At 36.2% G+C, this 21012-nt stretch overlaps 1 protein-coding gene across 1 annotated transcript in view; it reads right to left on the bottom strand.

Moving 5' to 3' along the window:
* Positions 1-21012, bottom strand: part of KPNA3 (karyopherin subunit alpha 3) — a 103524-nt gene that overhangs the window by 14763 nt on the left and 67749 nt on the right. Inside the window, exons 3-10 of the mRNA XM_045978347.1 lie at positions 20395-20484; positions 20174-20203; positions 20031-20083; positions 19810-19905; positions 16014-16099; positions 13934-14020; positions 13415-13584; positions 11829-11873 (exon numbers count right to left, since the gene is read on the bottom strand). Coding sequence (XP_045834303.1) covers positions 11829-11873; positions 13415-13584; positions 13934-14020; positions 16014-16099; positions 19810-19905; positions 20031-20083; positions 20174-20203; positions 20395-20484 — 657 coding nt within the window. The remainder of the gene's footprint in view (positions 1-11828; positions 11874-13414; positions 13585-13933; positions 14021-16013; positions 16100-19809; positions 19906-20030; positions 20084-20173; positions 20204-20394; positions 20485-21012) is intronic.

Below are 21012 nucleotides of genomic sequence, written 5' to 3'. Positions count from 1 at the left end.
TGTCAATACCAAGATGACACAGATACTGAAATTATCTGACAAAGATTTTCAAAGAACTATCATAAAAATACTTCAGTGAGCAATTACAAATATATTTAAAACAAATATAGGAAATCTTAGCAAAGAAACAAAAGATATAAAGAAGACTCAAACAGAAAATTTTAAACTGAAAAAATCAGTAATCCAAACTTAAAACTCACTGGAATGACTCACTAGTAAAATGGAGAAAAGGAAAAAAAATCAAATTCAAAGATAGATCAATACAAATCACCCAATCTGAGTAACAGGAAAAACAAACTTCATGAGGGTTGTAGAACAGTAACAAAAGAGCTAACATTGTGCCATCAAGAGTCCCAAGAGAACTTTCTGCTGGTGGGCACCACCGAGTAAGCATCATTAAAGTTCCCTTCCCACTGCCATCATGTCTAAGTCAGAGCCTCCCAAAGAGCCTGAACAGCTGCAGAAGCTCTTCATTGGAGGTTTGAGCTTTCAAACAACCGATGAGTTTGAGGAGCCATTCTGAGCAATGGAGAGTGCTTACGGACTGTGTGGTAATGAGAGATCCAAACACCAAGCGCTCCAAAGGCTTTGGGTTTGTCACATATGCCCCTGTGGAGAAGGTGGATGCAGCTATGAACGCAAGGCCACACATGGTGGATGGAAGAGTTGTGGAACCAAAGAGGGCTGGCTGTCTCAAGATTCTCAAAGACCTGGTGCCCACTAAACTGTGAAAAAGATTTTTGTTGATGGCATTAAAGACACTGAAGAACATCATCTAAGAGATTCTTTTGAACAGTATGGGAAAATCGAAGTGATAGAGATCATGACTGACTGAGGCAGTGGCAAAAAGAGGGGTTTTGCTTTTGTAACATTTAATGATCATGACTCTGTAGACAAGACTGTCATTCAAAAATACCATACTGGGGTGCCTGGGTGGCTCAGTGGGTTAAAGCCTCTGCCTTCGGCTCAGGTCATGATCTCAGGGTCCTGGGATCGAGCCCCACATCGGGCTCTCTGCTCCGCGGGGAGCCTGCTTCCTCCTCTCTCTCTGCCTGCCTCTCTGCCTAGTTGTGATTTCTCTCTGTCAAATAAATAAAATATTAAAAAAAAAAAAATACCATACTGTGAATGGCTACAACTGTGAAGTAAGGAAAGCCCTATCTAAGCAAGAGATGGCTAGTGCTTCATCCAGCCAAAGAAGCTGAAGGTTCTAGAAACTTTGGAGGTGGTCGTGGAGGTGGTTTTGGTGGGAATGATAACTTTGGTAGTGGAGGGAACTTCAGAGGTCAAGGTGGCTTTGGTGGCAGTCGAGGAGGTGGTGGATACGGTGGCAGTGGGGATGGCTAGAACGGATTTGGTAACGATGGAAGCAACTTTGGAGGTGGCGGAAGCTGTAATGACTTTGGCAATTACAACAATCAATCCTCAAATTCTGGACCCATGAAAGGAGGAAATTTTGGAGGCAGAAGCTCTGGCCCCTACACTGGTGGAGGCCAATACTCTGCCAAACCACGAAACCAAGCTGGCTATGGTGGTTCCAGTAGTAGCAGTAGCTATGGCAGTGGCAGAAGGTTTTAATTACTGCCAGGAAACAAAGCTTAGCAGGAGAGGAGAGCCAGAGAAGTGACAGGGAAGCAGCTTACAACAGATTTGTGAAGTCACTCAAGCACAGTGGTGGCAGGGCCTAGCTGCTACAAAGAAGACATGTTTTAGACAATACTCAGGTGCAAGGGCAAAAAACTCGAGGACTGTATTTGTGACTAATTGTATAACAGGTTATTGTAGTTTCTGTTCTGTGGAAATTGTAAAGCATTCCAACAGAGGGTTTTAATGTAGATTTTTTTTTTTTTTTGCACCCATGTTGCTGATTGCTAAATGTAATAGTCTGATCATGATGCTGAATAAATGTATCTTTAAAAAAAAAAAAAAGGAGTCCCAAGAGAAGTGGAGCTAAAAAATATTTAAAGAAATAATGGCATAAAATTTCCTAAATTTGACAAAAGATAAGCAGATTCAAAAAGGGGAGGATGAGGCAAGAGAAAAGAAAGCAGAATAAGCTCTTCAATTATTGTATAGCTATTAGACAGGAGTCAAAAAATACTATTTAAAACTGTCAAATCAGGGGCGCCTGGGTGGCTCAGTGGGTTAAGCCTCTGCCTTCAGCTCAGGTCATGATCTCAGGGTCCTGGGATCGAGCCCCGCATGGGGCTCTCTGCTCGGTGGGGAGCCTGCTTCCTCCTGTCTCTCTACCTGCCTCTCTGCCTACTTGTGATCTCTCTCTCTGTCAAATAAATAAATAAAATCTTAAAAAAAAAAAAAAAAACAGTAAAAAGATTCTTAAATTGGCTCCCCAAACAGAATCCAGTTCTATGCTGTGTATAAGACACACATCTAAAATTAAGTAATTCAAAAGGCTAAAAATAAAAGAACAGTAAATAGTGCATGGAAGTAAAGTTAAAAATCTAGATGAAATGAATTAATTTCCTAGGATAATAGTTTATAAAAAATTGACCTCAGAAAAGATAGACAGTTTAAGCAAGATAATTTCCATAGCAAAGATAAAGAAAATCATCAAGGAATTAACCCCACAAAGTACTAAGACCCAAAAGTTTCAAGGGCAACACTACCATTCTTCAAAGATCAGACAGACCCAATGTTATATAAATTGTTTGAGAGCATAAAAAAAAAGAACAATAATGTTAATACCTAAACTTCAATTAAAAAGCAAAAAAAAAAAAAAAAACCCACATGATATTAATGCCTCATAAATATAGCATAAAAGTAAAACTGCAGACTGGTATCACTTACGTGAATACTGGTACAAAAATTCTAAATAAAACATTAGCAAACAGGATCCCAAACCACACTAAGAAAGCAATGTATGATGATCAGGTGGAATTATTTAAGAAATGCAAAGAAGAGGGTCTCCTGGGTGGCTCAGTTGGTTGAACATCTGACTCTTGGTTTCAGCTCAGGTCATGATCTTGCAGTCATGAGATCAAGCCCTGCATGGCACTCCATGTTCCGCGGGGAGTCCACTTGGGATTTTCTCTCTCTCTCTCTGTCCCTCCCCCACTATGTTCTCCCAGCCGCTTAAAATCAATCAATATTTTAAAAAAAAGAAATGCAAAGATGGTTCAATTTTAGAAATATCATCAATATGTCACATTAACCAATTTAAGGAGAAAAACCCTGGTTATCTCCACAGACACTGAAAAATTCAACACCCATTCCTTCTTTTAAGGGGACGTGAGGGGGAGAAGGAAAGAGAGAAACTTAGGCAGGCTCCATACCCAGTGGGGAGTCTGACACAGACCTCAATCTCAAAACCCTGAGATCATGACTAGAGTAGAAATCAAGAGTTGGAAACTTAACTGACTGAGCCATCCAGGTGCCCCTGGGACTCTGGGATCATGACCTGAGCTGAAGGCAGAGGCTCTAACCCACTGAGCCACCCAGGTGCCCCTCAATACCCATTCTTTTTTTTTTTTTTTTAAAGATTTTATTTATTTATTTGACAGACAGAGATCACAAGTAGGCAGAGAGGCAGGCAGAGAGAGAGGAGGGGAAGCAGGCTCCCTGCTGAGCAGAGAGCCCGATGTGGGGCTTGATCCCAGGACCCTGGGTCCATGACCTGAGCTGAAGGCAGAGGCTTTTACTCACTGAGCCACCCAGGTGCCCCCTCAATACCCATTCTTTTTTTTTTTTTTTTTTTAAAGATTTTATTTATTTATTTGACAGAGAGAAATCACAAGCAGGCAGAGAGGCAAGCAGAGAGAGAGGAAGGGAAGCAGGCCCCCTGCTGAGCAGAGAACCCGATGTGGGGCTTGATCCCAGGACCCTGAGATCATAACCTGAGCCGAAGGCAGAGGCTTAACCCACTGAGCCACCCAGGCGCCCCTCAATACCCATTCTTGATGTCAACACTCAAAATAGGATTTTATGGATATTCACTTAACATAATAAAAAAATCTATTAACTTAGGAAACGAATTTAGATTCAACAAAAGAAGAGATTGATAAATTTATTTATATAAAGAGCAAAAAGTCTGCATAGCAAAATGTATCAATGACAAAAGACAAATTAGGAAGATATCTGAATAAATAAAATAAAATAAAATAAAGAGCTAATACCCTTAATATATAAAGAACTCTTAAAAGCTAAGGCAAAAGACAAATTAGGAAGCTATCTGAATAAATAAAATAAAATAAAGAGCTAATATCCTTAATATATAAAGAACTCTTGAAAGCTAAGGAAAAAGAACAAAAATCTGATAGAAAAACAGGCAATAAATGAAAACAGGCTATTTGTAAAGATGTAAAAATGGCCCTTAAATATATGAAGTCATGTCCAACTTCACTTATTTTAAAAAATGCAAATCAAAACTGATACACAGTTTTTTACCTATCAGACTGGCAAAAATTAAAAAATGTGACATCACATTCTATTTGCAAGGCTATGGAGAAAGTCACTTTTGTATGATGCTGTTGGATAATACAAAACAGCACAGCCTCTAAGACTAGGAATTTGGGCAGTATATAACAAAATTATAATGCATTCACCTAGCAATCGTGTTTCTAGGGATTTATCCTCAAGAGTATCTCCAATAATATGAAAATACACAAGGATTATTTAATGCTATATTATTTATATTTGCAAAATTCAGGATATAGTCTGAATACCTATCCATAATGGTATGTTTGACTAAATCATGTTCACAAAACTGGTTGCCTTGGCCTGTATTTTAGGAGGCTGTTAAATAAAATGCAACCTTTTTTTCCATCATGTGGCACATACTACTGGCAGAAGACCACTTTTTCCTAATATTCAGATACCTAGAAAAATGAAATATTTAAGGCTTCTAAGCTGAGGTCAATTAATAATTTTCAGTGGGATCTCCACAACAGTATTTTTCATCTCCATTATCAGCCTAACGGCGAGTGCTCTATGTCTCTGATGCTTGTAATTTTACTTTTTGTTGCCTTTTCCCTGTAAGCTGCTTCTGTTAATTTATACCTTCCCCCCTACTATTCTTTTTTCTCTGTTTTCCCTTTTTCTTGATTTCAATGCTAAACTATCTGGGTTTTACAGCGACTAATAGTCAATGAGTATACTCTTCTTCCAGCTAATAATCATTTGATTAATGATGTGCCAACAAAGTCTTCAGTAATCCTGGGCTACTTTAATTATTTTTCACTATGCATGCCTGTTTTTTTCTCTGCTAGAAAGCTTTAAAAGTTTTTACTTCAGCTAGTATATCAGATACTTGAAGACTGCTAGAAAGCTGATGTCTAGACACACAATAGAGGGCATATATGCACACACGCAAAAGACTAACAACTCTACATGGTTAAGTTCCGAGATAATAAACTTGAAAACTGGCATATGAACCAAACGAAAATCTCCAGCAACTCGAAGTCTTCCAATAAGAGTAAGCTCGGCTCAAAGACCTTCATTGGTCTAAGTCACCTCCAATAAATGTGCTAACAAATAATGTCCTGTTAGGCACTGTTACAGAAGACTGCTATTAACATGTATAGCATTTCCTAGAAGATTAGGTATCTGTGGAATGTCTACAGAATGTCAAATTCACACATGCTTCAGAGCCAACTAGAGCCAACTTGGGTTACAAGTGTGTACTTATACTTTATCCTTATATGCAGCAATGGGTAACTTAGAAGACTAGGGGTACTCACATCCTACACATTCCAAAGAAGGACCTCCCCTTGATTAGCTCCTTTGAGATAACCTCTGCGCTCTTGGATTATCCTGTCTGATTACACTGTATACCTGAGATCTTGGGCAAATAGCTTATGTAACAATGTGATTTTATGTTGAATATCTCTTTTAGTTTGAAGTTGCGGGCGACACTGTATCAGTTTGTCCTCCAGAGGGGATGGAGACTGAGTAGATAAGGACAGTCATGCAGGCTATTGATGCCTATATGACTGACTCCCCATAAATACCCTGCACACTGTAGTTCAGGAGATTCTTGGTTAGCAATATTTCCTGTATTCATATGCGTCACTCATGGCTGCTGGGAAAATAAAGCACTGTCATATATATATATATATATATATATATATATATATATATATACACACACGTAAACAGTATAAATATTTACATATATAAGTGACTGCCCCTGGCACTGTGTCCTGGCACAGAGCTCCTAAAACTAATTTCCTATGAAGTAAGAGCACTAGGAACACCTCTTGTTCTAGTATCTGCCTTTGACCCTGTCCCTGACACAGGACTCCTAAACTCTTATAAACTCCTAAGTAATAAGGGAACTAGGAGCATCTTTTGTTCTATTTAGATGACTCTGGGTAGGCTCTTGGATGGATGCTGGTTGCCAGAAAGACCAAGCCCTGATTAGAAATTTGGAGTTTTCAGCCCTATCCAGAGAGGGGAGAAGGGCTGGAAATTGAGTTAATAATGGATCATGCCTAATGAAGAAATCTGCATAAAAATCCCAATAGTACAAAATTCAGTGAGCTTCCTGGAAAGAGCTCCTGCTCTTAGGGCCCTCCTAGATCTTGCTCTTTGTATCTCTTCACCTGTATCCTTTATCATCTCCTTTAATAAACCAGCGAATGTGTTACCCTGAGTTCTGTGAGCCACTTTAACAAATTAACCCAGCTGAACTCAAGGACAGGGTTGCTGGAACTTCCTATCTATAGCCAGTTAGTCAGAAGCACAGGTGACAATCTGGGCTTGCAACTGGCATCTGAAGTGTGAGTGCTGGGGTGGGGGTGGGGGACCTGAGAGAAATGAATGCTTAACCCGTGGGATCGGATACTCTTTCTAGGTAGACCGTGTCACAATCAAATTAAATTATAGGATACCCAGATGGTATCACTGAGATTTGCCTTTTGTTGTGGGGAAAACCCCTATACATCTGGCAACCAGACTTGTCGGAAGTGAAGCAGTCCATGTGAGTAGTAAAGGAGAACATACAGAGGATGAACACACAGATGGGAAGGGCTGGGATTTTCCCTATATAGAAAGGAAAAAAACTTAAGTTTTTCCCTAAATGAATCTGTATCCTTTTGCTGTAATAAACTACACGCATGAGTGTAACAGTTTTCTGTGACTCACTCTAGCAGTTCATTGAACCTGAGGGTGGTCTCAGGGATCCCTGACACGCTTATCATCAAGTGTCACTAACAATCAAGTCTCTACAATAACCAATCTGCTACAACTGATTAATTTCATGTGCATCAGCAATACAATAAGCTAGATTTGTACCAAAAGTTAGGTAACACTCAAAATAGTTTAGGCATGTTAAGCCATGGATGAACAACTTTGAAAAGGGTAGGAAAACCAAATGCTACAGAGTCACTGCAACTGCAAATTAACTTTAAGAAGCACACTAACTGCAATCCGTGCCCTCCTTAATACCCACTGCCAGGCTCACCCACCCCCCTACTCCCTTTTCCTCTAAAACCCTCAGTTTGCTTCTCAGAGACCACAGTCTCTGATGCTTCGTCTCCCTTTGGATTTCTCCCAATTCACTTTTCCTTTCCTTCTCCTAATGTCCTCCATGTTATTCCTTATGTCCACAAGTAAATGAAACCGTATGATAATTGAATTTCTCTGCTTGACTTATTTCACTCAGCGTAATCTCCTCCAGTCCTGTCCATGTTGATGCAAAAGTTGGGTATTCATCCTTTCTGAAAGAGGCATAATATTCCATTGTATATATGGACCACATCTTCTTTATCCATTCATCTGTTGAAGGGCATCTCAGCCCTTTCCACTTTGGCTATTGTGGACATTGCTGCTATGAACACTGGGGTACATATGGCCCTTCTTTTTACTACATCTGTATCTTCAGGGTAAATACCTAGTAGTGCAATTGCCAGGTCATAGGGCACCGGGTGTTGTACATAAACAATGAATCTTGGAACACTGCATCAAAAACTAATGAGTATTTTATGGTGACTAACATAACACAATAATAAAATAAAAAGAAGTACACTAACTAAAGAACAATAAACAGAGACTAACCTGAATCAGTCCAGATTTTGTCTCTAGTCCTGTCAATATTTAGTTTTTCTTCTAATATCACATAGGCATATTGCAATCCATAAACCAACTAATTATCTCCACACCCCAACCCAGATTCCTCAGCATTCTCACTGGTCATTGTCTCATAAATCAAGTCACTCCTACTGTTTCATTCCTCTGCCTGCTATTCTTGATTTCTGTTGTGTCCTACACCTTAAAACTCAAATTAGAAAGATGGGTATGACTTCCTCTTTTCCTACCACCCATATCAAACCCCAGCAAATTTATCACTGAAACATTTCTAGAGTCTTCGCTTATCTTCCTGATATCTAAGCTCTAGTACTGGTACTAATTTTTTCTCATCCACACCAGAAAATCACCACCAATTTGTCTTCCCAACTCCACCTTCCCCCTAAAATCTACATTCCACTTAATGATATGAATCATTAAACCAGGATACAAATTAGACCATTATTCTTTGGTTTGTGATCAGCTACATAAAAAGGACATATGGCCCTTAAGGTAGTATATAAGATGATGTGTGATTCAGAAACTGCTAAATTTCTGCAGTATTTTCCCCTATTCTTTGTTTTTATAATTTATTCTTTCATCTCTCTAGTTTTAACAACTGCTTTGCTGGCTCCCTTGATGCCACTACTCAAATGCAGAGCATTTCTTAGAATTCAACTTTTAGCCCTTTTTCCATATTTTCATAAATCCCTTAAATACTGATTAAATCTCAAGTCTATATTGAGTTTCCTTCTTAGAATAAGGAGGAAAACTGCTATGGAGGAACTGCAAGTAAATCAGAATCAATGTGTCTGCCCTACAATCGACTCATCAACCTTCTCTACCAGTCTCATCCTTTTGCTTTACTCCTTCTATGGTTATGGCATTATTATCCATGTGGACTGCTAAATTAGAAACCAAAGTAATTTTTACTTTTCCTTCAATTCGATCCTTTCCTCTCAAAGTTCTACTTATTTTATCTTAACACCCAAGCTTTTCCTCTCTTAATCATTACTGTTTCTAACTTTGACCTTCATCAACTTCTTTAAACCAATTAGGATGGTAAAAAAGCCTATTTACATTCATACCTTCCCCATTCCAAACCCTGCATACTTCTCAGTTATCTGACCATAACAGATACAAGCACATCACTCCTCTATTTAAAAATCTTCAATGACTCTCCACTGATCACAAGATAAAGCCAAAACTGTTCAACACAGGATTGAAAACCCTGCAACTTAACTCCCGAACAAATGTGCTGGGTTACTGACTACCTGTATTCTCCAAACCCTCCAAGTATGTTCCTGAGTCTTTCTTATCTTTCCTCATATGCCTGAAATGACTTTTCAACTTGACAAAGTACTACTTGTCCCAGCTGTATGACATTAGATAATTTAACTATCTGCCTCTTTTACCAAATTTGTAAGAGGGAGATAATGATGGTACCAATCTCATTTTAATAAAGAATAAATGAGTTAACATATGAAAAGTGCTTAAAGTAATGCCCCGCACATTTTCGACTCTTAATGTTAGCTATTAAAATAATCCATCTTTGTTACCCCTGTTGCCACTTCTACCACCATCCTTCTCCACATGATACTAGTTTCAAATGTTACTTTCTCAGTGAAGCTTTCTGGTTGCCAGAGAGAACATGCACTCTCATAATTAGCATTTTGGTCATTCCTCTATTTTTTTGCTCTGTTTTCACACCATATTCTGTATTTATGGGATCATGTTATAAAAAACGCACAGGGCCTGGACGTAGCTTCAAGTCTCAGCTATGGCTCTTATTTATCATATAGGCCCTTAGGTTATTTTACTTTACTGAATTTTAAACTCTTTATCAATAACATAGGAGACTAAAACTTATCACATAAGGACACAGTAAGGTAGAAGGAAATTACAGTAACAGATTCAGCATAGCAATTTGTCAACAAAAGTTCATTCCTTCCAACTCTTTTTACCTGCTACTAATGTAAAGGTCTTAGAAGGCAGGGTCTCTATGTCTTTTTTATCTTTGAGCCTACAATTCAAAGCACAATTTTAGCTTAAGTAGTTAATCCATGAGTATTTGTTCAACTCGACAAATATACCTGTAACTCAATACCCCTGGCTTTCAAGTAAAGATCATCGATAGATGGTAGAATATTTCATCTGGCTGTAATCAATTCCATAATGTCCTGGGCAAAAGTCTTGGTGCCAATATCGGATATTTTGTTTATTTTACCTCTAATCTTGCGGTTGGAATGCTTAGAAATAAATTTAGCAACAAATACATTTTGTGATATAATTTTACTCCTTCTTGTTGCTAAGATAGTTTTACTTTTTTCACTTTTACTAAGTCACGTTTATATTCATTTTAAAAATAGGACAGTATATGACTAAACAGGTTTCACTTAATTTTTATGACATTTCAGGTAATACGGCACAGATGACAAGTTATTTAGTTGCAAAAACATTCCTTCCTAAGAGCTTTAAAGTTCTAAAATGAGTAAGAGAAAAGTGGATCAATGTTAGCAATGTTAGCAAATGCATTTTCTTCATGCCAGTGATAAATCACACACATAGCTCTGGCAAATACATACATTTTTATTATATATGTATGTAAACAAAGACAGCATTATAAAAACAGAAACAAATAGCAAATCAGAAAGAGAGCTTAGCCGGAATAAGAGAAGCCAAATCAATGTTAGATGAACACTAGAATCAATTCTAGATTCACTGAAATTTATTCATTATTTTACTCCATGGAAAAATAACATTTTGCTTTGCTCCATTAAGGGGAGTTTTCAGATTATTTAATAAAAAAAAAAATCTGCTAGAATACATATAGTAAATTCTTAACTAAATCTCACGTAATGACCAAATCACCTGAAAATGCCTTTCCATTTGAACTTTAAAAGAATACTTAAACTTAAAAAGAATACTTGATATTCTTCAATACTATATACCTCCAAAGGTTGTCCTGGGAGGCAGTGTGGTTTCACACAAAGCACACAAAATCTGCCATTGGAAGATCTCAGTTTTTTTTTGTTTTTGATTTTTAAGAAGATCTCTGTTTTGAACATCAACTTTAATTCTTATAAGCTCTTCAACCTTGGATGAATCATTTAATCTTTCCCTGAGGCCCAGTTTCTTATTCTATAGAATGATGGCATAAAATCAATCCTATTAAAAGTATCAAAAGAGATTTATTTTTTTAAAAGATTTATTTACTTAGAGACAAAGAGAGAGACAGAGCAAGAGGGGGGATGGAAAGGGACAAGCAGACTCTTAACCAACTAATGAGGTTTAAAGAAATATGAAGGTGCTTTATAAAGTTTTTACCACTTTATAAATATTGATACTTAAAATAATATGAATGACACAGATAAATAATTACATATGTGAGATTTCTCTGAAGTTCGCATTTTTTTTTTAAAAAGATTTTTTATTTTTTTGACAGACAGAGATCACAAGTAGGCAGAGAGGCAGGAAGAAAGAGAAGGAGGTAGCAGGCTCTCCGCTGAGCAGAGAGCCTGATGTGGGGCTCGATCCCAGGACCCTGAGATCATGACCTGAGCCGAAGGCAGCGGCTTAACCCACTGAGCCACCCAGGCGCCCCTGAAGTTCGCATTTTTGCTATCTGGATGATTTAAGATATACAGTTAATATAATCTTAATTCTATTTCTGAAAAAGGTTAACATTGTGGAAGCTTCACAAGTTAATAAAACACATGCTGACACTTACAAAAGTCTAAAAAATAAATAACCCTTCCAGTCCCATCAAGAGCAAAATCCCAAATCTAAGATTCTACTTTACTTACGTTTATGTCTGTATGATATATGAGGACACATAATGCTGGCAAAATCTGAGGAAAGAAGATAAACAATAAATAACACTAGAGTTGATGAATACGTCTTTGTAAAAAATGAAAAACTGATACAAAAAGCAGTAAATATTACTTGCAAAGCAAGAAAAGACAACAGTAAATTTGTTTAAATCTCTATTAGGAAAGTGAAAATCTGATTTCAGTTCAATCTGAAAAAACCAAGAACATAGTTCAGATATTCAATTAAAATATCCAAATAAGTCTGGCAGAGATTAATGCACCTTAAAGGAAAAACAGTTGTTTTCTGTAACCTTCTTTCTAACATATAATGTCAAGTGGAAAGAATGAAGATGCAATTATACAATACAGCTAGCTAAAAAAAAAAAAGCTGGGGCACCTGGGTGGCTCAGTGGGTTAAAGCCTCTGCCTTCGGCTCAGGTCATGATCCCAGGGTCCTAGGATGGAGTCTGCATCGGAGTCTCTGCTCAGCAGGGAGCCTGCTTCTCCATCTCTCTTTGCCTGCCTCTCTGCCTACTTGTGATCTCTATCTGTCAAATAAATAAAATCTTTAAAAAAAAAAAAAAGGTGTTTTTTTTGGTAAAGATTTTATTTTTAAGTAACCTCTGTACTCAACGTGGGGCTCAAACTTACAACCCCAAGATCAAGAGTCACATGCTTTATCGACTGAGACAGTCAGGTGCCCCTAAGAAAAAAGCTATTCTTAAAAATGTCATCTCACTTACCTGCTTAAAGAATAAGGTAAGATTTTATTTAATTAGCTACTTCAGTCAAATTAAAGTTTCTGATTTCAGATTTAGTCAAGAAAATTATAACCAGTACAAAGTATATAGTTTGCTGAATTCAGGCCTTACATATCTTTTTTTTTTTTCCTTTTAATCTGGGAGGGAAGAAGTGGGGGTGTGAGGGAATCACACTAAGTACCCTTTCTCTAACAGCAAAACAAAGAAACTGGTGAAGATGTCTATTACAAAGGTTCACAGTTAACATTTTTTGACAGTCAAGTGATTAAAGGTTGCATAGGATTTTTCAAAAACTTAAAATACTCAGATCCATTTACAACTTAAATGTAGATAGAAAAGTTTTTACTTTAATTGTAGATTTAACACAAAATATGTCACACACTTAAGAACACTGATTTTGTCAGAAATCTAGAGAAATTTCAATTGGACTTAATGTAAATTCATTCGAGAACATTTACATGTAAGTACACCAGTTTTATTTGTAGCAATCCCTTTTTTTTTTTAGTAATAAACCAACAATGCAATGTAGTAAAAAAACTGCTGAGATTTGGTTTTCTCCTTTTGTATTTTTCTTTTTGAAAGTTGTTTTTTCATGAAAATAGTCAATAAAAAATAAGAATTAGGGTGGATGAACATTTTGTGAGATGCCATAAGATACTCAACTTTCATTTCACAGGAGTCAAAAATTAAATACGATATGTTACTTCAAAGATCTCATACTTGCAATGAAGTATATGCATTATTTCATTCCCTGAATGAAAATCTAAAGCATAAACATAGGGAAAATATACCATCTGGGCTTTGCAATTCTTCATTTACCTCCTGAACTGTCTCCATAGGCGGTGGGGGGTCCTTATTCCTGCAGAGATTGACAATGACCCATGTGACGTTCCGAAGGAAGGTGATGGGAATGGAGGGATTGATGAAGGACAGAAGAGGTTTGACAACTCCCAGTGATATGACATAATCTCTACATTGAGGACCATCACCTACAGAAATGAAAATTGTATTTAAAAAAAAAATTACATTCAGGATGAGAAAGTCTGAAATGTATGCAATGGCTCATGTTGGGACACTGATGTTCTATGTTTCCTCACCATTAGTCAAGGGCATCAAGTTTTGCTCTTTCTCTAGATTTTGATTTGGAGAACACAAATTTAACCTACAGATCCTGATAGCAAATTGCATTATCACCTTAAGTTAGTATTTATGAGGCAAGAAGATAGTCAACCCACATTAAAATTAGAGGAAACATAGGATGTAATGGCTATGCCAATGTAGGAAAAAAGTTAATTAAGATTCTTAATTAGAGTCTTTTTAAACCTAAATCCAACTTACCTATTATGTTTCCCAAAGCCCATACCGCTTGTTCACAAACATTTTGATGTGGTGAATGGAGAAGTCTCAAAAAAAGAGGTACGGCATCTATAATAAAAACAAATATTGATACTGCAAAATGTTTAAGAGTTTATAGATTTCAGACTAAATAAGTCGATAAAATATACAGAGCCCGGCATACTATGGTTACCCAATTACAGTTCATTGAATGAATAAATGTGGCAAATAACATTACCATAAAAAACGTTCATTTTAGTATTTTCCCCTAGTAATATTCAAGTAACACACTTATTGACAAGATTTACAAGTTGCTATTATATATCATTAACTAAAAGAAAACAGCAACATGAAATTTTTCCTTTAAGGCATTAAAAAAAAAAAAGATTCCCCCCAAACACATAAACTTAGAATATAATACTTCAGTCAATAGATCCCAATTGCTGATATGGGAGTTTATCTAAAGAACTGATCATTCCCCTATCTGGCTTATCTTATAAATTAAAATAATTTATCATTATAATCTTTACTCTTACATAATTTACACGTTAATATAAGTGTAATGTAAAACACTGGTATCATACTCACTCCACGTAGGAAACTAAATATAAGCCAGATCACTTTTTCTTAAATTTCAGTCAACTGTGTACTACTTCCAGGATTTTTTGTTGTATCTCTGCACTACCTGTATTACTTACTTAACAGTTATACTAAAATCAACTTTTAACAGCTTTATTGAGATATAATTTATATACATATATCTGTTTAAGTGCACAATTCAGTGGTTTTTAGTATTTATACAGAGTTGTACAGTTATAGCTACAATTTAATTTTACATGTCCTTCAACCCCAAAAGAATGCCATATATCCACAGCAGTCCTACTGCCCACTCCTCCAGGTTTAGGCAGCCATTTAATTTGCTTTCTGTCTCTACAGATTTTCAGAGTTTGGACATTTTATACAGATGAAATTGTATTAATATGTGGGGTTTTTTTCTGGTTTGGCTTCTTTAATTAGCATAGTGTTTTTGAGGTTCATCTGTATATAGCACATATCAATGTTTCATTCTTTTTTCTTGCCTAATAGTATTCCATTATAGAACACATTCTGTTCATCTACTTATATCAGTTAATGGATACTGGGATTACTTCCATGTTTGCGATATTATACAAGTCTTTGTGTGGACACATTTTCATATCTGTTGGGTCCACCTAGTAGTGGCCCCAACAGTGGCCATATGGTAACTCTATGATTAGTCTTTTGATAAACTGTTTCTCCAGAGAAGCCACACCATTGCTACCAGCAATGTATGAATTTCAACTGACTTCACATTAGTAATTTAACTAATTTTATCACCTCTATAAATAGAAGACCAGTATCATTTACCAGTATCACAAACAGAAAGTAACCAAAAAATTAAACATGCAAATAAAACATTGTTATTAAATTATACCTCCTAGTCTCTATTAAAGGTTCTTGTCTAAAACCTGCTACCTTTCTGGTACAACTAATACCTAACTGGGAATGTTCTCCTTTGAAATATCTGAAAGAGACTGGTATTTTCACTAACAGATTCAATGTAATTTATTGCTGTATCATATACTACTTATCATTAAAATCATCTCCAGGGACACCTAAAGCCAGTTTTCTTAACCTACACATTAAGAGTACTTGGTGACATCTAATTTTTTCAAAGTTTTTTTTTTTGTCAGTTTGGATCAACACACAAATCATAGTTAGCCCATCCTGAGGTGGGCAAAATTTTAAAACTGTATGTTACAAGTTAAAAGGCGTAAGCTACTCAGCACATTGGAGCTACTAGAAACGGAAAATATAAAACCTGTTGTTAAGAGATGGTCTCTACCCAAAAAGATAAAACTAAGTTCACTTTTTAGTAGCCACAATTAAAATTATTTAGTGATAGATTAATGATAGCTATGGGAAAGATAGCAACCATCAAAAGAAACTCATAAAATTCACTAGTTTAAAATGTTGTAAAAAATTCAGTCTTTACAATAAAACTCCACTTCCTTGCCTTTATTTTTTAAAAACTCCCAGCAAGTAAGGATGTTAATTTACTTACTAGACTGTACAACAGCCTGAGTCTGTGCAGAAGTTCCTGATGCTATATTAGTTAACGCCCAAGCAGCTTCAAACTGTAATGAAGGACTGTAAAACACAATAAAAAATCTTGAGACACAGTAACTACCAGTTAAATTTAGGACCCACAGACCTATACAGTTATTCTTTACCCTGTCCTTGAATTTCACCTTGTTATATCCAATCGGCTACTGTCTCACTGGCTTCCAAAGTCAGACAATATAAACCTACTTGTTTATCCCCACTGGTAGTCACAACATTTAGCCAGTCCTTATTTTCTTTGACTCCTTCCTTTCCCGTAAACATCTAATCAAAAAGTCATGTTGATTTTACACCCTAAATATTTCTTATATTTATAGCATCACTCTTAAAATCACTGTACTAGTTGAGGCCCTCGCCATTTCAATTGAATACTGTTATAGTCTCTAGACTGGTCTTAAAGCTGAGACCCCATCTGATCCACTACATCATATGCTTTACATTCTGGAGAATTACAAGGTTGCATAATTTTACTGAAAAGATGAGATTTTTACAGTTTAGCATTATGATCAAAGACCTCACACAGAAAGTGAAAACTGAACTAGATTTTCAGGCAGATAATGAAAGAAAGGCACTAACAGCTGGAAATACAAATAAAAGTATCATGGGTGGGATGACCATGATTTGTACAGGTGACAAGGAATAGATCAAGAGAGTGGAAGCTAAGAAAGCATGCAGAAATTTAACAAGGGATGAAACTGGAAAGGGTAGGTTATCAAGTATGTGTGTATGGTCAGGGTGCTGGGGTGGTGAAGGGGAGTAGAACTCAAATCCCAAGCTTCAAAACTTGAAATTATTCTATAGACATACTAATATAGAGGGCTACTGAAAAGGAGAGTAAAGAAAATAATGTTGGAGTCCATGGTATGTAGAATGGATAAAAAAGGTTAAAGGCTGATGGAAAGTAAATTATATACATCAAGTTAGGATAGATGGCTGAAAGAATATAAGTTCCTTTAAACAGAATACCAAGGTGGGAGGGGGTGGTAGTGGGGAAAAACTGAAAGCCGAAGGTTAGGGACTTAGAAGAAAGCTCTATAAATATCAAAGAAAGTAAGGTTGTTAGTAATAAGGTTAGAGAAATCCAAGAAGGAAAAAGATTTTAAAGAGAATAAATGTCACAGACAGAACAAGCAGTGAGGTTAAAAAAAAGGGGGGGGGGCAGTAAGAAAATGGAGTAGCAGATAAGAACTACATGATGAATTTTGGTGAAGTCAGGGAATCAGAGGCAGAGAAGAAGCAAAAAGACAATAAGATCAAAGATGATGAGTTTATGTTGTTCTTGGCTGGAAGAAGAAAGTGTTTTTGGGTTAATCTATTAAGCTAGTCCAGGTAGCTTGGCAAAATACTGGAAATTAGGCCCTTAAGTGAGAAAACAGTGAGATATAAAAAATAAAATTATAAAGCAGGGAGTATTCTAAGATCACATTCAAAAAAAAAAAAAGAAAAAAGAAGATATAGAAAAATAATGTGTAGTAAGTAAACAATAAATGAGCATTTACTGTAAGTCTGATACTGTAGTGTTTTGTGTATATTATTTCCATTCCTTACAACTAACTAATTTTTACTGATGAGGTATCTGAGGCTCAAAAGTCACTTGGGTTTTGGTCATAGCAAACTCTCCATTTAAACCAACATCTATTTGGCTCCAAAGTGTATGGGCACAATTTCCCATGACAATTCCATAAAGTCAAATCCAAACAACCGACAGTTTTGTTTTTGCTTTGGGTGGTAGTTGTACAGGCCTGTACATATTTAATCGTAATTTTTATATATATGCTATATTTCAAAGACACACAGACACACAGACACACAAACAAAATATGAGCCTATGCCAAAGGCTGGAATGTAAAGTAAAAAAAAGATAAGGAGATCAAGGGAAAAGGGAGTACCTAAAAGTAGAGGTAGAATAGACTGTTTTTTTTATTTTTTTTTAATTTATTTTTTTAAAAGATTATTTATTTATTTATTTATCTGACAGACAGAGATCACAAGTATGCAAAAAGACAGGGAGAGAGCGGGAAGAGAGGGGGAAGCAGGCTCCCTGCCGAGCAGAGAGCCCGATGCAGGGCTCGATCCCAGGATACTGGAATCATGACCCGAGCCGAAGGCAGAGGCTTTAACCCATTGAGCCACCCAGGCGCCCCTATTTTTTTTTTTAAAAAGGTTTTATTTATTTATTTGACAGAGATCACAAGTAGGCAGAGAGGCAGGCAGAGAGAGGAGGAAGCAGGCTGCCTGCAGAGCAGAGAGCCCGATGCGGGGCTCGATCCCAGGACCCTGAAATCATGACCTGAGCCAAACAAAGGCAGAGGCTTAACCCACTGAGCCACCCAGGCGCCCCACAGACTGTTTTTTAAACAGCTGAAATAAAACGTATTTTTACTTAAATACTCATTACAGAAAATATACATGATTGCATAAAATAAGTGTTAAGCATTTTTGGAGGGATGGCTTAGCACATAATGAAACAGAAGGAAATATTTTTAAATAATAAAAATCCTTTGTGGCAACATTTATATTTCACTGTTTTATCTAGCCAACTGAAAACTCTTTCCACAACATTTAGCAAAATACAGCAAATTTTAGTCTAAATGATCTCAAAAAGCAAAAATCAGCATTTGTTTTAAAATATTTTGGGGTTCATGGGGCTCCTGGGTGGCTCAGTCAGTTAAGCCTCTGCCTTTGGCCTAGGTCATGATCCCAGGGTCCTGTGTTGGGCTCCCTGCTCAGCAGGGAGTCTGCATCCCATCCCCCCAACCTCTCCCTCTACCTGCCACTCCCCTTGTTTACTCTTTCTCGATGTCAAATAAATACATGACATCTTTTTTAAAAAAATTAAATACTTTGAAGTTAAAACTTAGGTTCTTCTCCGTTAATTCAAATTGATGAGTTTTAAGATACAGAACACTGGGATATCTTTTTTTTTTTTTTAAGATTTTATTTATTCATTTGACAGATAGAAATCACAAGTAGACAGAGAGGCAGGCAGAGAGAGAGAGAGAGGAGGAAGCAGGCTCCCCGATGAGCAGGAAGTCCGATGTGGGGCTCGATCCCAGGATCCTGGGAACATGACCTGAGCCAAAGGCAGAGGCTTTAACCCACTGAGCCACCCAGGCGCCCCATATCTCTTAAACATTAACAGAAATGGGGCCACACCTCAAAAGATACAAAGTAGTGTTTTTCCCTTTCTATTCTGGAAAAGTATAACTTGATTTTTAATTTACCACAAATAAAAAGCATATTATTTAGACAAATAATCATGGTTGGAGTTCTATTAAAGACTTCGCAGAAGATCAGTGGATCAGCTGGAATATTCCCAGGGTAAGAGCCACTCAGTTCTGGAAACCATTCATGTTGACTCAGTCATGAGGTTAATCTATATATAGACTCATAAGCAAAGAGTGACTCAAACACTATTTGGGTTGTTTTAAAATATTATTCAAAACAAAAACAAAATAAATAAAGACTATAAATATTTGAAGTAAGTTAGAATAGGCAATAAACATTAAGCTAAAATTTTCCTAGAAAATACACATATACTTCAAAAACTAAAAACAAAACAAAACAAAAAAAACTTCAGGTCTTCTGAATATGATCATACAATTAGAAAGTTACATAAAAATATATGACAAATAAAAAACATAAGGAATGCAAAACCTAACTGAACCCATTAAATTATAATCCTAAATTTTCAGTTAACTAAAAACAAGTAAACAGAGACTCAAATCCATACTTACTTATCATCCCTTTCTAGACATTTGACTAGAATTGGTAAAATCCCAGATTTTATTAGGTCATCAATTGGTGGGTTTCTGTCACTGGATAATAGCTTTCTAGAAAAAGAAATATAAGAAATTAACTGCTATAATTTTCAAACTATGAACAGAAAAAACAACATATTACTTCTAGACTACCAGCTAAGACACCTACAATAACTCCCGGACAAATTAGTATTTACCTTGCAGCCTGAACAGCACTTAACTGGACCACTGGGTTATCACTTGTGGCATTCTGTAACAGCAAATGTAAATTTAAGAAATTTTAAAAATATCAATTTTATAATACTTCAAAGTGAGAATTATATTTAAATTAATAACATACCTGCAATATAGCTTCTAGTGTTACATTTTGCTTAAAAGGAAAAAAAGACAGTTCAGGAAAGAGGTTCTTTTAAATAAAATTATATTTATTGTCTATTTATTATGGTTATGAGTTAATATACATTAATTATCATTGTAAAATTGGTCTTAGATTACAAATGAAGTTTTCTGCTTATAATAAAAATTACTGTAAAAACACTTTATAACACCAAAGTAACTTACTGCTTTAAAATCAGCATCAACATCTGAATCTTCTAAACTTTCTTCTTGGGGAACATTTCTTTTTTTCAGTAAGTGTTCATCTCTTTTGTTCTGGATAAGGAGAACATGAATTAAATGTGAATACTACAAACCAGTAACAAACAGGCTACCTTCTAGATCTGGTAACAAAATTAACTGGTGACACAGTATAGCTTTCACACATACACACACACACATATACACACAATTAAACACCAGTGGTTCTGACCAACATCATGCCTCCCAGTCTTTTAATAAAGATTCAAATTTGGGGATGCATTATTACTATAAAAGTCTAGTAAATACATTAAATGGTATGATAGCTTTCACCTACTTACTAAAGCAAGAAGTCAGCTAGATGGGAAAGAGTTCAAAGCTCAAATGTTAAAGTTCGTATGCTTGTTGGGAATGGGGGGAATGGGAATTCATCAGCATAAATGCCACCTACTTGCCATCATCTCAGATATAAACTCTTGCTATCTGGCTTTTAAAAACAAAAATTCTCTACTAGCAAATATATTTCTACATTTTATGGGGTTTCAATTGTTTGTAATGGCAGCAACATGTGCCATTTCACATATCACATTGGATAAATCAATC

The sequence above is a fragment of the Meles meles genome, chromosome 14 (genome assembly GCF_922984935.1).
Source record: "Meles meles chromosome 14, mMelMel3.1 paternal haplotype, whole genome shotgun sequence".
NCBI classification, from domain to species: domain Eukaryota; kingdom Metazoa; phylum Chordata; class Mammalia; order Carnivora; family Mustelidae; genus Meles; species Meles meles.
The sequence above is the reverse complement of the archived record's forward strand: the minus strand, read 5'-3'. Positions and strand labels throughout refer to the sequence as shown.